General features: G+C 36.2%; 1 protein-coding gene across 3 annotated transcripts in view; it reads right to left on the reverse strand.

Annotated features, from left to right (window-relative positions):
- LRBA (LPS responsive beige-like anchor protein) overlaps positions 1 to 15,231 on the reverse strand; it is a 365,208-nt gene that overhangs the window by 316,060 nt on the left and 33,917 nt on the right. For all 3 annotated transcript variants that reach the window (XM_085058223.1, XM_085058224.1, XM_085058222.1), the window contains exons 2-12: positions 9,684 to 9,915; positions 9,445 to 9,545; positions 7,148 to 7,243; positions 5,053 to 5,174; positions 4,821 to 4,947; positions 3,912 to 4,031; positions 3,455 to 3,601; positions 2,395 to 2,592; positions 1,622 to 1,755; positions 278 to 386; positions 18 to 170 (exon numbers count right to left, since the gene is read on the reverse strand). In XM_085058223.1, the coding sequence (XP_084914349.1) occupies positions 18 to 170; positions 278 to 386; positions 1,622 to 1,755; positions 2,395 to 2,592; positions 3,455 to 3,601; positions 3,912 to 4,031; positions 4,821 to 4,947; positions 5,053 to 5,174; positions 7,148 to 7,243; positions 9,445 to 9,545; positions 9,684 to 9,915 (1,539 nt within the window). The remainder of the gene's footprint in view (positions 1 to 17; positions 171 to 277; positions 387 to 1,621; positions 1,756 to 2,394; positions 2,593 to 3,454; positions 3,602 to 3,911; positions 4,032 to 4,820; positions 4,948 to 5,052; positions 5,175 to 7,147; positions 7,244 to 9,444; positions 9,546 to 9,683; positions 9,916 to 15,231) is intronic.

Raw genomic sequence — 15,231 nt, forward strand, 5'->3', positions numbered from 1 at the left:
AGAATAAGCAATTTTACCTGTGCTGGGATATGAATCCATATTGCAGGATTCAGGAGAACATGATCACACAGCTGCTTCAGCAGGGGCACGCCATTGTGTAAATTGCTTAGATATTTCGAGAAGGCAAGGCAAAGTTCTAGTACAGCTCGGGTCACATGGGCTTTGGAAGACTGCAAGAGAAGATCTGCATTAGGAGAGCCCTGTAACACTCTAGGAACAATGTTTCTCTCAAAAAAATTCAACAGTAATGTAAGATATCAAGGAAGATTTACTTTACCTTTTCTAGGCTATACCCTATCACAAGGAAGCCTTTACAGGAAAGCATCTGTTCTTGCATAGCAATAGAGTTCTTCAACAACTCCATGATGAATGCCAGTAAAGTAGAACTGGAAAACATGGTTTAGCAAACAAAAATGTTTTAAAGGGTTATAACAGGAGGAAATAATTCCAAATTAACACTTCCATCACACATCCCAGAGAGACATTTCATAGGTTATGTAAATGATCGAATCAGAACTTTCAAAACAAAAAAGCAAGACTAAATTTTGAAAGCTTGCTTCAAAAAAACTTCTTGATTTTATTAATGCTTTTTTAACTTGAAATTCTGGATTCTGAGATAACAATGCAAAAGAAAAATCCATCTGAATTCTTTCAAAAAGGCAACAGCTAAGCTTGTACTTCTTTCCACTTCATATTTCACCTACAAACTTCTGCAAGATCATTAAGAATTGCTGTTCTGCTTCCTACACTATTAGATGAGCAGGTATTTTTCTAGACAGTGCTTCGCTGTTGTGCTGCTGCCAGAGGGAATATTCCTGTCATGGCACTAGTGCCTGTGGATCAAGACCTTAATTAGTTGAAAACCCCTGTATTGCTGGGCCAATCTGCAACTGAATCAAATCCCTGACTCATCCCATAGATGCCCAAGCCTGAGCCAGCCTGGGAGACACCCAGGCACACACAGACGGACTGAAGGAACATTGTGACCATCCTTCTATAGATACAGATCATCTTAAAACAATCATGGAACTACAAATGCAATGAAACAGAGCAAATAACACCAGCATTCTAAAAACCAATCCCTTTGCTAATACTACTACTACTCTTTAACTTAGGAGCTCAACCAGCTTCTGTGCCTGGATGTTCAGACGCTGGATGGAGTTGAAACAGAGCTTAAACCAGAGGAAAAGCCTAGCAGCAACACTGAGTAACAGTATCTTCCAAAAACCTGAAGGTTAAAAAAAATGAAGAAAAATTCCATGGAATGATTTCATGTAGCTGAAAAATTCATCTTTTGTTAGAGTTTTTCTTGAAGCCTTCCCCGGTGAATTTTCTCCATGACAGGAATAAGCTCAAGAGAATTATCCATAATTCTGCTACACAAAAAAAAATTGTCAAGTATAAAATATGTGCACATTTTGATTCTCTGTGAGCTTTCACAGAACATTTGGTACAAACAAGTACATGACTTTGAGGGTTTGCCTGCAATGTTTTTGTTGTAAGACATAATTCACTGTTGCACAAGACAGTGCAAATGACTATGCCATTTAATAAAGCAATAGGTAATTTCCCTTACTTCAAAGGAATAAAGTAAGAGACACAGTTAAGTACATGCACTCACCAAACAGTTGTGTCAATGTGGTCTGAGGAATATTGCCTATAATCCAACTGTGCAAAGAGAGGGAAAAGCACCTGCACTCCTCCAATGGAGTGCAGGGCACTTTGGATAGAGTGCGTTAACACTGCTTTCACATCCTGACAAGGAAGAAACAAGAAATATTGAAACCTCCTTCAGAAACCAATAAAAAGTTCATTAAAATAGTTTCTCATTTCTTCAATATAAAAGCTGTATAATTACCAAATAAAAAGAAATCACAAGAACAAATTGGCTGCTACAGTCACACTAAACACCCAATGCCTGACCTACTGCTTTAAATACAGATACTTTTAGATACTAATCTACAGTGTAGATCCTCAGATGATACACAGGAGGTGGCTTGTAAATTCTAAAACAAAATCTAGAACAGAACACATGAATAGCTTCTGAAAAACTAATAGCTGAAGGAGTTTAAAGCATAGGGACTAAAAGGATTCCACATCAACGGGGCAAAAGATGGGAGATAGGTAACATCTGTAGGGGAGTGAACATGTCAGAAGTGAGGAAGAAGGATTTTTTCCAAAGCTAAAACAGGCTTTGTATTTATTTGTAGAATTAATCATTTTCTTAGGATTCTTTTACATCCTCTTTAGTTCAAGAAAGAGGGGAAGGGCCAACCCAAAAAACCCCAACCTTTAAGCAATTCAATTTCTTATCCATATCCATATAAAACTGGATTTTAGGTTTTCAAACAGAAATAATTTATATCCTCCAAATCTGTAAAAATATTGCTTTACCTGCAGCATGAGGGCATGTGGTGAATGAACAAAAATAGAAGGGTTATCCTTAGGGGATGATTCTAGACACAGTTGTGCATCTGTAGCCCTTGGATTGTACATAAAAGCAATAGCACTGGAGAGTTTGCCATCATATAGCAACAATTTGTGATGTTCATCGAGGAAGAGATCACTTTCTGCCTTGAACTTGAACGTTCCCTGCATTGGGAAGCAGGATTGAGAATGGAAAGGAGAAAAAAAATTAGATTATTCACACTAAACATACAGTTCAGGACTACTATAGAAAATTACAAAACCATGGCTTCTTTAATCAAGGAATACTACATAAAGAAAGGTTCTCATAAGGACCAAAGACTCCTAAGACTCGAAGTCAATTTTACAGAATTAAAACGGCAGAGTTTTTTTGGCCCCTGGAGAGTGTCATTGCCAAGATGGTGGGTAATGTAAAAGAACCACATCAGCTTGGAAACAGCAGGACTGTCAGCAATGTTCACTCAGAAGGAACTAATAATTGAGGAGCAGATAGAAAAGGAACCATCTTTTTTAGCGTCTGTTTGTACAGCTGCTGGGGAATAACAGCCTTCAATTAGTGCCCCTCAGGCTATGACAAAACAAATAATAAATCACAGCAACAAAACTAATCCTCAGCACTGACTTCACACATTACAAAAACCCCACTAGCAGAAGCAACTATAAAGCCACATTTCTAAAACAAATACATCATACTTGATCTAAAGTTTTCAGCCTCAATAAAAAAGTGAACCAAGTCAGAGGTAGCAGTTGTGCTCTCCCTCTCCCAGTCAACCACCAACACGGAAATTTTGAGAAGCAAACAGGAGTACCATTCTTTTTGATTTATAAGAAATCAAGGAACTGAATTAATGCTTATTTGTAGCTTGTAAGGCCATACATAGGCTTACAGAAGAAACATGGAAGAGTTTAATTAAAATATTACACTGCAAGATCCTTTTTTTAGGACACAGAGGTGTCACGACACTCTGAACACCCACCATAAAGAGTCTTAGCAGAATTAAACTTTGTAAAGTCAATTCTAAGATACCTTATATCCCAGACCAAGCTGATAAATGGCAAAGATCTGAGCAGCATTGAGAGCCTCACTAAAAAGGTAAACAGATGTCATCTGCCCACAAAACACTCGATTGGCATCTGCTGTTTCCGAAGAACCCAGGAAGCATTTGTCAAATGTCTGAAAACAGAAAACAGAACCCAGTAACAGGGTTTAATCCATGCTACACAAGCAAATCATACAAAAAATAGTCATTTTATCAGGGAATATTTTTACATAAACAAGTATTTGAGGGTCTCAGCAGAATTAAATATTTAAGTTCTGAGATGCATAAAACCACAATTTATTCCTCTACCAAAAAGTTACCATTTTTATGTCAACACTTTTAAAAAATGAATAAAATGGGGGAGGTTTATTACAAAACAGCAAAGAATATCTATGTAATCCATCAAGATGATCAACTATAAACATTAGTGTAGGGATTACTCACATCACTGGTGTTGACAAACCATGTTATTTCTCCGTAAGATGCCAGCTCCCCGTTCACATAACATCGGAGTTCACTGTTCTTCCAGCGGTTATAGATGTGCACTATAGTCACCATGTACCACTAAACAATAAAAAAACGATTTATATAATTCTGTAGGCACTTAGGAGTAGCTTAAGCATCCAAGTGGGGCAAGGGAGAAAAAATTCAACTGTTTATGTGAATTAAATTAAGACAGAAAGATGTGTTTTAAGTAGAAAAAAATAGTAAGTCACTGGTGAGTTTTCCTGCATTGCTATGTCAGAGGATAATATGCCACTTTTTCCACAAAAAGATGACACAGAAGCTTAGAAGGTATATATGGCATATAACTCAAATCTTTATGACAATACTGAACCAAATCTATACTGAAATCACTGTGTAAATAAGTACTAAACTGGGTTACTCTTAGCATGATGGACTACTACAAATGCCATTCCAAACACCAAGGATGGCCTCAGACTAAAGCCTCTCAAAGGCTGTGCATGTCAAATTATCACAAACAGAATCCATATTTACAGCAGGGGATTACTGATAAGGAATTCCTGAGGAGGCCTGTTCTCCCACAAAATGTTTACACCACTTGTTCCAGAAACATTAGCAGGATATGTAACTGAGAAAGGGAACACTCATCATGACATAACACTACCTAATGGGCAAGCCAGTCTTGAACACCAGTAATAAGATCAACTCATATTTTAGTTGTAAAATTACAAAGAAATAACAATACAGAACACAAATTTGTTTTGCTCATTCTAGTGTAACTGGTTTTCTACAGAAAGATGAGATTAATCAACAGCTACAACACACACACGCAGGCTGCAATTATAGATTCATTAATTATGTCTGAAAGATTTTATTATTTTTACTCACCTTTTGTGGCTTGAAATCAAATTTTACACAGTGCTGGAAACCTTTTCCCTTTGATTTTATGGATGTTACAATCAAGCAGCCTCCAACAAAGTGAGCAGAGTAACCAAGTCCTTTGTTTGTTCGAAAACTGACAAATCAGAACAAAATCAGCACATACACAGATGGATGCAGAAATCATTGAAGAACTAATAGAAAATGAACATCAGCAATATCAGTTTTACATAACACTCACCAATATAAATAAGGCTTATCCTTATCCACATTAATATTATTTACAGGATCCATTCTTAGCCAAGTGTGGAAAGTAAATCCATTCTGGTATGGCCACTTGGCTATAGGAGGTAAGGCAATAGCCTGAAGAAAGCAAAAAGTTATTCATGTAGAAAGATCAACACAACAGCAAAAGTATCAGGCTTAAGATACACTCTACAAATATATGCTGATAAACAGAGACACACTGCAAATGTGTACAGTTTCTCCATACTGAAGAAAAAAAAAAAAAAAAAAAATCAGGCCTAACTTCTGTTCTCCTTGTACTTGATAGTTACAATATTTAATTAACCTAAATTTTTAAAAACTTATCTCTTTAAAAAGATTATTAATAGTAACCTGTGCTTCAAAACTTAAATGCTTCAGTGAAAGCCTCATGGAATAACTTCTCAAAATGTAAATTCAAAAATTATTTGGTTTTGCGGTAACCTGACAGAATAATCAGATCTATTTTCATATAGTGCTGGTATTCAGGAAAATAACTGATCATGAAGGGAAAGTCTGCCACATTTCACTTAAAAAAATACTTTCTCTACTGCAATTTGTATCTATGTAGGCTTCCAGTGAGAATAAGACTGAATTATAAACTTCCTCAGAAGAAACACAACACAATCCCCAGTAGGCAAAATCTTCATATCAAACATTGTGTTTGTTAGCTCAAAAGCCCTTGAGTTACAATCCATGTGGCAGAACCTTTTGTTTCAAACAGCTGGGGTTTGTTTTTTGAATTTTTTGTTTGGTTGGGTTTTTTCAACATTACTATTAACTTTCCACTGGTTTTCTGCACAGATTCACAATACACACTTCAATTAAGACTGCCCTAACCTCTGATCAAAGATACTGTCCAGATGATCAATACCAATGAATTAAAAAACATCAAAGAACTCAAGTGTCTCCAGATTTGTTATTATGTTCCCATGCTCCATTCAGCTACTCCTGTCCAAACAAAATGCTATAAATCCTTCTCTAACAAACACCAGTCTGCATGTCTTTGCATCCCCCTCTTGGGAACTGGTAGCACTACCACTTGACTTAACTCACAATGGACCATGGAGTAATTACAGTAAATACTTAATTTCTTAGACTTCTGAACTTCAATAATTATCAAAATATCCACATGAAGGTTACTGAGGCACTCCAATATCATAACATATGGTTCAAGAATTCAACATAATTATCAGAAGTAAAATACCAAACAGTAGTTAAATGCAAAACCATGAATAACCAAAATGAACAAAAACATGTCTGTCTATTGCCAAGTTCTGTTGCATGTGATAAAACTGCAAGAGCACTTTACTAGTAGTCTGCGTTTTTCAGTTTCCAAAGTTTTTATTCAAAAACATAATTCATTATGTCATCAACTTGGCGAAATTCAATCTGAAGCCACCAAGGCAGAAAGCTAATGGGCTTATGTGAAGAAAACTGGAAAGAGTCATCTGATAAATCTTACTCAAATCTTATTCTGAATTAAGCATGAAATTTTGAACATAATTCTTCTTCCTACAATTGTAGAAGCAAAAGTGTTGACATACTTGAATTCCAACAGAAGATTCTGAACAGGGTTTTCCAGCTGCCTATTTAGTTTCAAATTCTTTTTCAAGTGAACACCACAGAACTTAGAAATGAGTCACATGAACAATTAGAAAAAGACTAATCATTGCTAAATTTAATCCTTTTCAGTATTATTCAGCCTATAAATGCCTAGTACCAATGCTTTCTCAAAGATTTCTCATAAGCATTTAGAGTGAAAAGCAGGTATATTCTCCTTGCAACAAGATTTAACTGAACCATTCTGAAAAAAACAACCAAAACATAAGAAAGCAGCCTCATTTATATCCATTCTTAATGTAATATTATTTGTTCTTCTACAGTGATATTGCACATCCATTATAAACATGATTTATTCAGGTATTAGTGCAGGTATAAGGCAGACAAAAAAATTTGGTTAAAACTCTATGACAATGACAGATGAGACAAAGAACACGACAAATGAAAATAATCAAGGGCCATAATAGAACAATGAACAAACAAAGAAGAAACTTAAAATATCTACATACTGCAGCACTTTTTCCTGGAAAGTTGAAGAAGGCATCAGGTCCATACTTCTGAGGCATGTGTTTTAACACAGACAGTAACTTCCCAGCATGTGGTGGCTGACAAAGAGAATTACTACATTTGTAAATAATTAAAACAAACCTGTAAGAAGAAAAGAACTATACGCACAAAAAAGCAAATTTTAACACATTTTAAAACTTTGCACATGGTTCCCTGCTAAGACACTCAGCACTTCCAATAAAACAACATTAACAGCCATGAATACCTTCCCACAATATGCTGTAGGGGCACTGAAATGCAGTCAATTAGGTAACTTAACTAAGGACTTGAAGGCAATAGCCACTTTCACCCAGCATAAACTAAAGTGACCCTCAACATTGGTTCCTCCCTCTGACTGTTCATTACCATAAACTCTCTGCATGATTTTTGCAGTAAGCTAAAGAAAATTAACTGATCCAGATGAAATCTAATTTAGGGAAAACAAATGCAAACCAATTTTTATTTACAGCTGTTCCGGATCGTGGGTGAGTGAAGCCTGTACCAGGACAAGGGAGATGGGGAAATATGTAGCAAAAAGGAGAGGGAAAATCTGCAGAAGGATTATTTTCATCAGGACTACAGTCATATATTAGATTAAACTGACTTAATTTATACTTTTATGTAAGTCCATGGAGAAAGATTCAAGTCTCAAGTGCAGTTTGGAGCACCTAAACTGAGTGCTCAGTGTGAATACTTAACATTTCCTCATGATCCATGTCCTGTATTGATTTTATTCTAATACTCTGCAAGTATAAACTCCAAATAAAGTATATGAACTCACAACAACAGAATAGAAAATACTGATCATAGTGACAGGACAATGTTTTGTATATTGTTTTTCACCACACCATATCTTTCTGGCAGATCTATTTTTGAACTACTATTTTATAATCCTGATATTTTCTTGAAAGTGTTCTTTCTCCCCCTGTTGTACACAGTTACCCTCCAAAAATTCTGCATGATTTTGGAGCATTGCATGATCCATTACAAGTATCTCAAATGTACCAGAAGTGCAGTCAACTAAGAAATGCTTCAAGAATCTGAGTTAAAACTGGGGAGGAAATGCTGAGAACTGCCTAGATGTCTGCAGCACTACAGAATTTGACCAGGTAATTTGTGTTGCAGCAAAATATTTGGTATCTTTACAGTTCTGCTGATTTTAAGATTTATGGACTTGTACAACTGCTTGACAATCCAACTGTGGCATTTTACTCTTGCTTTCCCCTGTATTTGGTCTTTAATAAGGAAAGGAAATTAAATGCAAATAGCAGGGAGACAGGAAATGAAAAAGTTAATGTTACAGAGACAACTTTAATTTACCTACAGTCAAATATACTCTGTATGTTCAATTATTAAGTTTAAACTATTTTTATTTAAGCAGGTTAAGATCTCCAAAGTTACTTATTTGAAAGAGCCTTTTAAAATTTGCAGCATTACATGTGTATACTAGCTTTTATATGTTATACTCTTTTTTAAAACTATTTGAAGTCAACCAAGACACTGTACTACCTTTCCTCTACACTAGGCAGAGTATTTAGAAATAATAGGCACTGAATTAAAAGTCAAAGCAGGTAAAATTATTGTTAAAATAGTTCCCAAGTCCAGTGAAACAACAATTGCATGTTGAAGAAAACTTTACCAGGTAGCCATTACAACATACATGTTTTTACTTTAGGGAAGGTGGTTCTTAGCTGTAAAAGGATCCCTCTCTATTCCACACAGGAACAAGAGAAAAATTATACCATTTTTCATTGAGACTCACTTCCTTCAGTTCAACTTCTGCCAAAATTCTTATTTCCCTAACTGGATAATTTTTTTTAATCTTCAGGTAAAGTAAAGAAAAGCAATGTGAAAACAGGAGCAGACGGAACTGCCTATGTAGGCATTTTTTATTTATTTCTCTCTTGTGACTTCAAAAAAATTTAAGGCTTTTTCCTTCAATTTCACATAACTGGAATCACAAAAATAAGATCATGTGCATAAAAACACTTAAGGTCACCATATTATTCCCAGGTGTTCAAAAAGACCAATGCAAACCACGAATTCAGGAAGAAATTTAAATTCATCACTATTCTACTCTCTGTATTTTAATTGCTTGCAGGTAAAAAGATTCTTTGTATAGTATAACAAAAGTTCCTATATTTCTGGTACATTACAAATTTGCTTATCATAAAGTTTATGGAACAGTCTTAACTTCTGAAAATTAGGAAAAATATAAGCAACAACACAAAAATGGTTTCAGTTTTGTGTTTTCTTTTACCCATCTCCCTTTTTCTCCTTGCAGCTTGCTGAAGAATAACTTCAGCTCTCGAACTGTCAGGTTATAGCTAGCCAACACACCCAGCATGTCCACTAAGAGATCTGAAAAGGAAGAAGAACAGCAATGTAAATGCTTACTAAAACGCAGTGCCAAATTTTTATCATCAAACTCATGAACGTGTCAATGAGATTTTACATGGAAGAAGCCCAGTTTGAGCCCCACCCTGGCAGAAGCTGTACCTGCAATCATGTTGTCAGCTCTGTCGATCCTCTTGAGCACTTGTTCCACGAGCCCCACCTCAGTGCAGGCCTGGAGATTCCGTATGCTTTTCTTCAGGATTGCTGTAAACATGCTCCAAAACTCAGCCTGGCATGTGATGTCACACTTATCCAGCAAGTCCACCATGCAGGTGATGCCCTCTCCTTCTTGGATGATAAAGTTCATTTCCAAGTCAAATTGGCCCCCAACAAGCTTTCGGAGAAAAATAAAAATTAAAAAAAGCTTAAGGCAGCTATATCAAAGTACTATTCCATGCCTAAATTTATTCATTCACTGAGAAGAAAACTAGCAAATATGTAAGGGAAAAAAACATGAGGCCAGCATTAATGTATCATTTTTCTTCTGTGTCAAGTTCTGTTGAGTAACAAAGATGCTCTTAAGGTGTCACCTACACCTACAGACAATTGCTGCAGAAAAACATTTGAGTAGTTTAGGATACAGATATCCTGAGTTGAGATGAAAAGTGAAGACACCAAGTGGGTATTCTAAAACAGTCAAGATAGCTTAAATGACCTGGAGCGACCCTGAAAGCTTTGCTTCACATTTGCTTAACAAATCTCAATTAAGAGGGAAATTCTAGCCAAAGGGAGCTGATGCACATCAGAAATATTGTCACTTATGAACACCTAAGAGACATTCCTGAGACACTGACTAAAGCTGGTTAATAATTAACTGCCAAGTTCATTAGCAGTCCCGGGTACTCAAAGGAAGCAAAGGCTTGCTGTATTTGCAGGAATGTGGAACAGCAACACTGTTCCAAGCCTGACTGTGATTTGGCTATGACATTTAAATCCTGTAATATTTCAGGTTCCCTAGAGGCAAGTTTTGTTTGAACCCACAGAGTAACCACATATACCTGTGCAGAAGAGGTGGAGGGGGGAAGGAAATAACCTGTTCCACTCTCACTTGTGTATTCCATAAAACTAAAATCCCTGCTGAAGGCAAAATGGATGACACTAAGTTAACTCCTTTACACCAATTCCCTCTATCCACTTTTTAAAGTTCTCTCGGACTTCAGAACTGTATTAACCTTAAAAATGTGCCATGCTCACCAAAATACCCATTATATACCAGCATACAAATAGAAATTCAGATAGCATTGACTCAAATCATCAAAATGGACTTATAACCAGAAATATTTCAGCTTGTTCTCACTCCTACAAGTTTGTGTATTTATTTCTGTCCTACATGGTGTTCATTTTACAGGCTTTCACCATTAACAGCTCCAGTACTGTCACTTGAAGTCACACCATGTCAAAACTGCCCCAAAATCCACATACTAACTTGCTTCCATATTAGCTCCAACAGCTTCTCTCAGCTAGTCAGGATCCAAAGATCAACTTACCCAATGGAACAGAATATATGCTCTTCATTAACCACTGAAATTACCATACATTTTCCTCAAGTGTCTAAATCTTGTCACTTTGAAGAAGCAATCTTTGGACTTCTGGGCATAAATCAGTAATGTCAAACACCACAAGGAGCAGAGAAAGTTACTGCTTTTATGACAGAATAGACAATGTCTCGTGGCAAGGATTTCTAAACAGTAATTTACACTTTTCCATTTTCTCCCCTCTGGGTCATGAAAAATAATTATGCAATTTACTATCAGATGCTTCCATAATATCTCGGGAAACCGTAAGAACTGAAGGGGGTGACTTGAGTTATATTCCCAGCTTCTCTATATCAACTCATGCTGTCAACTCAAACAAATCTATCAAATCATTACCACTCTCCAAGCCTTAGTTTTCCCCTTCCAAAAGATGGAGCAGAGGCCTACCTCAAGAAAGCTCTGTTGGGTAGAATTCCAGGGGGAATGCCGGGCAGAATGAATTAACACAGAATTATCTCAAAACAAATGCAAAATAAAAAATATGCCTCCCCCTCAATAAAACCCTCAACAGAGCATTTGAAAATGTAAAGTACATAACCAGGGTCATACCTAATTTCACACTGAATTTATCCTCTACAAAACTGAGGCATTCCTCAAGAAGCTGCTCTTCTTACCATCAAGACAAGAAACAAAGAAAATACCACAGTTCGTGTAGAGTCAGACCAGCTGATGGTTAAATTCTAGCCACAAACCACCTGCTAATTCTTAACAAGAAATTCAACTCTTTATGCATTTGGTTTTAACTATCAGACAACCATCAATTATCACACCAAAACCATATACAGCAGCTGGAGGTGACCTTACCTTCACCCTATAGTCTACACCACCAATCTTTCATTTTTGGCTACACACACTATTATCAGAACCCACCCATCCAGGAAGCTGTCAAATTAGGTTTCCAATCTAATCTGCAAACATAAGCATTTCAGCAAGCACATTCTAGGAATAATATGTTATGGTAAAAAAATAATTACCATTTTAACACTTCCTGTGAGGGAAGTGAGGACAAAAAAAAATTGCCAGGGAAAGCAGAATATCCAAGGCAGGGTGCAGCTGATGTACAATATGTATGCACACCCATTAGATACACACAGCACACACACACCCCACACTATGTCATATTAACCCTTTCTAATGGTGATTTGAAACTGATCAACCTTCAAAACACAAATTTGTTTCCAATGACAAGGATCATAATCCAGGTCCATGCATTGGCTAGTTATTATCTGAGCTGCAGTAATGGCTGTGCACAGCAAAATGTAATCTTCCCAAATGTCACAGTAAGTTATGAATATCTGAGCAGCTTAATGCACCTTACTAGCCATGAAGTGTGAGAATGTAATCTTATTACCTTTTTTATGGTTGTATTTTTTTGAATAATGTAGCCTTTGAACTGATGTATAGTCTTTCCTTGCACTTTAGCATGATTTGGTCTCCTGTGTCGCACAGTACATTTTTCAAAATTCTCCAATTCAACGTATTTTAAGTCCTATGCTGAGCTGCATAAACAATCTTTATAGCAACCTACAGGGTGGCATAACGTTTTCTTTCCTCAGCATGTAGAATTAAGTACAAGCTTACAGGAATGGTTTTAAAAGGCAGCATTCAAATACATCCTCACAAATTTTAGATTTTGCCAGTTATAACCACCTTCAAAAATATATATATAAACTAAACCAATAGCTCAAGGTTCTCACTAAAATGGTTCTACATTTAGCTGATTGAGAACAGGGACAATACAGTAATTTTTGACTACACATGCAGAGAGCAATTTTTTTCCTCCTTGAAGAATTAAACTAATGAGAAGTCAACATAGTAGCACTAATTTTAAGTACAAAATAGCATTACAACACATCTAAATAAAACCAAAAAGACAAGTGAAACACACTTAACCTTTCTTTGCAATGAAATGATGTGAAATACGAAAGAGATGGTTCACCCTTTGGGTAAGGAACTATGAAACTACTGCACGCAGAAAATAGCTTGGAATAAACAGTCAATCCACACTTTCCTGATAGAGCATGATCTAGGTTATTAATATAACTTAAATTATCTCTCCCACTAACAGACATGAAATATTTCAAAAGCATATAAAAAAAAAAAAAAAGGTGAAAAAAAAGTATTTCAATGACATATAGCATCAAATCGAGAAATCAAGTACAAAATCAGCATTTCTCCTGGAAAACCCAAATAGGCTATATCTGGGAGAACCACAGGGATGGATCTTGACATTTTTACCTCAAACCTCCAAAAAAAGACTTCACTTATACAGAGCTTCCTCATCCATCTGGTTATTAGATAACCCACACATCAAGTACTTGCTTTGTTCCCCAAAGCCAGGATGAAGGACTATTAATCAAACTGTGACCTCCCTTTTTCTCAAGATGACGATTTTGGAATCCGAGAATTGTTTCTTTAGTATGTCCAAAACAAGGAGTATGAACATCTACTCCATGAAGAAAAAAAAAAATGCAGTCAAACAGGCTGGTTCAATCTCAGTCAAAAAAATTTAAGTTAATGCTTAATAAGAACGTGCAAAGCTGTAAGTATATAATATTCTTTGCCTACACTTATTCTTATCTTCCAGCAAAGAAATAAACCACCTCTCTATGACTCCATCCCCTTTCACATATTCAGAAACTCATTGAATTTAATTGATTGAAATGTATTGATCATCAAAAATAAATGCCAAAGATATGGGAAGCATAGGAATTAAAATCTCTTTAGGGTAAGAGTCTCATAGGATCATGGGTGATTCCAAGTTGGTCAAATTCTCTGAGGACACACAATAAGGAGGAAAAGACAGCACCATGATACACATCCAGATATGATAAAAAGATGGCTGTGATTTGGAAAGGCTTCTACAGACAGAAGAGTTAAAACGTGGGGAAAGAGAGTAACTCAGACATAGTAATTTCCAGCAATCCATTCTCTGCCCCTCACCTCCCACTTTCCACGCAGGCTTTCCCATCACTAACACAGCACTCAGAGGTGGGAACACATTAAAATATGAGTCCTAAGAAGAATTGGCAGGAAAGCCTGTTTATAGTGTGGATAAGTACATCACACAGTGACATTAGAAAGAATGTTAAATTGGTTAAGTCATGAGAAACAGGGCTCAGGCTGAAAGAGGTTCATAGGGAGGCTAGATAGAGGTAGGAAACACCAGGATGTCCACATTTTTTCTTCATTATATTGCTACTATATCAACCATAATGCAGTAAAAAAAATAGAGAAAGCACAAAGAACTGTAGGAAAAATCACTTAAAGGTGAGGTCATAACCTTCCAGTAAGATACAGATGATTTAAGGTCATCTGCTACCTTGGCTCAAAGTTTAAAGTAAGTGAATGTGCAAGTGACCAGTGACTCCTTCACAAAAGGAAAGATTCTGCTCCAACCTCTTCTGTAAGCATCCTCTTGAATCTTGCTTTGGACTTGCTTGCTCCCATTTTCAAACAAAACCAGATTAAAAAAAAAAACAAAAAAACCCACAAACAAACAAAAACAACACCAAAGAGCAAACAGGTATTTTTTCAGAAAATTGCAAACTTTCCTGGTTATTTCTCAGGCTGAAGTCACCAATCTCCCCCATCCAGCACTATCCAACAGTTAAACTGCAAAAAAAAATATTAATAAGTATGAATCTACTCTACTTTCTAAAGGATGGTAAGAAAGGAAGAAAAAATTCTCCTTAATGAACTGCTTTCTCTCCTATTGCTAAGTTTGTAACAAAGCTACAACTTCATTTACCTGGCAAATGACAAGTCCATTTAAAACCAAGCACATCAAAAGCGGCATTGCACAACCATATTGCACCCACTTTAACCTTGATGCTCCTTTGGGATTCTGTTCAACACTGTTAGTAACTACAGTCAAAGCTGGATCATTCAGGAAAAAAACATTCTCATTGCTTCCCTTCAAAGGAATGTAAGATAAATGTTTTGCATTAAAATAAAATTTTTTCAAGTCTGTCTCTGGTTTGGAAAACTGCCTAAACATAAATTTAACAAGCACCCACAAGGTGTTAAGAGTCTACTGCTGCCACCTAATGTTGTATTTGAAACCATTAGCCCAGAATTACGTTTTTAATGCACTGTCTCAGCACAATATCATT

This window comes from Lichenostomus cassidix, chromosome 4 (genome assembly GCF_008360975.1).
Source record: "Lichenostomus cassidix isolate B80296 chromosome 4, HeHo_3.0, whole genome shotgun sequence".
Taxonomy (NCBI): domain Eukaryota; kingdom Metazoa; phylum Chordata; class Aves; order Passeriformes; family Meliphagidae; genus Lichenostomus; species Lichenostomus cassidix.